Below are 2,367 nucleotides of genomic sequence, written 5' to 3' on the forward strand. Positions count from 1 at the left end.
AATCTGAGGGAGAGGTACTTGTTCTAAATAGTGACTTTATTGAGTTAGCAATAATCGAGGCACATCCTAAGGGACCCATCCTTCTTCTTTACAAACAAAACCGGAGCACCCCGTGGAGAAATACTAGGTCTAATTAAGCCCTTGTCTAGTAAATCTTTGAGTTGATCCTTCAACTCTTTCAATTCAGCCGGAGCCATCCGATAAGGAGGAATTAAAATGGGGTTGGTGTCCGGTATCAAGTCAATACCAAAATCAATTTTTTGTTCGGGAGGGATTATGGGAAGATCATTAGGAAAGACATCCGGAAACTCCCTTACTATGGAGACTAACTCAATGGGAGGGTTTTCGGAGTCTAAATGTTTTACTCTTTCAATGTGACGACACCCTTTTGACCCTATTTTACAAGCCTTAAGACAAGAGATGATACGACCTCTAGGAATAGAATTTCCCCCCTTCCACTCTAAAACATGTTTATTTCAAAAATTGAACTTGACAATTCTAGTTTTATAATCAATGGAAGTAAAACAATCACGCAACCAATCCATCCCCAAAATGACATGGAAATCGACCATATCAAGTTCTACCAATTCAACATGAGTAACTCTATTGGGCAATATTATAGGACAATTTTTATATACCCTCTTTGCAACCACCGACTCATCTACCGGGGTAGTTACCATGAAAGGTTCATTTAGAATATCGGGCAAAATATCAAACTTTCTAGCTATCAAGGGAGTAACAAAAGATAGTGTAGCACTGGGATCAAGTAAAGCATATACATCAATAGAGAAGACTTGTAACATACCAGTCACCACATCGGGAGAACTCTCTTGTTCACCCCTCGAGCGAAGTGCATAAAATTTATTTTTCTTTGGAGGATCCACCTTAGAACCACTAGTTTGAGTTTTCCTGCTACCTTTGTCTTTCCCCTTCACATTTGGGTTATCCCTAACCTTGTGGCTACTTTTTCCACACCCAAAGAAATTTGTTTGTCCCAATTGGGCAATCACCATAATGCTTCTTGCCATACTTTCCACAAGTTGACTTCTTGTTTGGTAAGCTATTACTACTTCCCTTTTGAGACTAGGGTTAGACACCCTATCATCACGAGCCTTGGAAAATTTTGAAAAAACTGTATTAGAAGACCTCTTCTTAAACCTTGGCTTTTCATGGATATCAAGTCTACTCTTTGAAGAAATACCATCAAAAGACCTTGCCCTATTGGCATCTCTACTCTTTCTCTTAGCCCTTGTATGTTCCACTTGTTGATCATGAACCATGAGACGAGAAATATTCATATTTTCATATCGCATAGCCGAATGACATTCTTCTTGCAAGTCATCTGACTCTCCCATCACAAGGAAGGAGCATACTTTGACAATTAGTGAATTTAAAGAGTATTCAAATACACTCATATCACCTTGATGAAGGTTGATGAACTCCATCACTTTGGCTTCCCTCTTTTCCCTAGGAAAGAATCTATCAAAGAAAAAACCTTCTTGAATATCTCCCATGTCACCGGTCCACCTCTTAAGGGCCTATTGTCTCTCCATTGGACGTACCAAGTTTGGGTCACATCTTTGAGTTGATAAGTGGCTAACTCGGCCTTCTCACTAGTATTCAACCTAATAGCATAGAGGATATTGTAGATTTAATCAATGAACTATTGGAGGTCTTCCTCAACCTTGGACCTAATATAAACTAGGGGGATTCATCCTAGTGAAATCCCTCAAATGGGAGGCTATGGTACCAACATGTTGGTTTGCTCGTGGTACAACCTCCCGATTAGCTTGGGTCGTCATGGCTTGAGCTTGGGTAGTGACAGCTTGTGCTTGAGTAGTAATGGCTTGGACCATTTGGAGAAAAGCAACCCTTATGTCACCATCCGACAAAGAAGGAGGATTGACCGCAGCTTGGTCATCATTAGCTACTTCTTCATGAGGAGGGACTTGATTGCCTCGGAAAGGAGCTCCCGCATTGGCAATCTCTTTATCAAGTCTTCGAGAAGTTTTTCTTTGAGTATTCATGACCTATAATCACAATAAAAGAATTAGATGCTAGGTGCACATAGAGTCAAGACTCTAGAGGCACAATATTGGATTTCCAAAAAAGTGAGTTTCCTAAGCATCTTTAGTTTCCTATTCATAAGTGTGGCACACTTCACAATTATCAATAAGAATCTACTAGACATGGTTTTATGAGACATCTACCAATGATATTCAACCTCATACTCTGATACCTAGTTTGCCACATCGGGGGAGCACCCCCTAGAGGACTAAGACTATCCTCTTAGCATTGATCATTACATTAATAGGTCAAAATGCGGAAATTTTAAAAACTTTTCTATATATATCTTGAGGTTTACAT

The 2,367-nt window shown here is 39.7% G+C and overlaps 1 protein-coding gene across 1 annotated transcript; it reads right to left on the reverse strand.

Moving 5' to 3' along the window:
* Positions 1 to 476: 476 nt before the first annotated feature.
* On the reverse strand, positions 477 to 1,514 carry LOC138341885 (uncharacterized). Its single transcript, XM_069293982.1, has one exon. The coding sequence runs from the start codon at positions 1,512 to 1,514 to the stop codon at positions 477 to 479; it is 1,038 nt and encodes a 345-aa protein (XP_069150083.1).
* Positions 1,515 to 2,367: the final 853 nt, after the last annotated feature.

Source organism: Solanum lycopersicum, chromosome 1, assembly GCF_036512215.1.
Source record: "Solanum lycopersicum chromosome 1, SLM_r2.1".
Lineage (NCBI taxonomy): Eukaryota > Viridiplantae > Streptophyta > Magnoliopsida > Solanales > Solanaceae > Solanum > Solanum lycopersicum.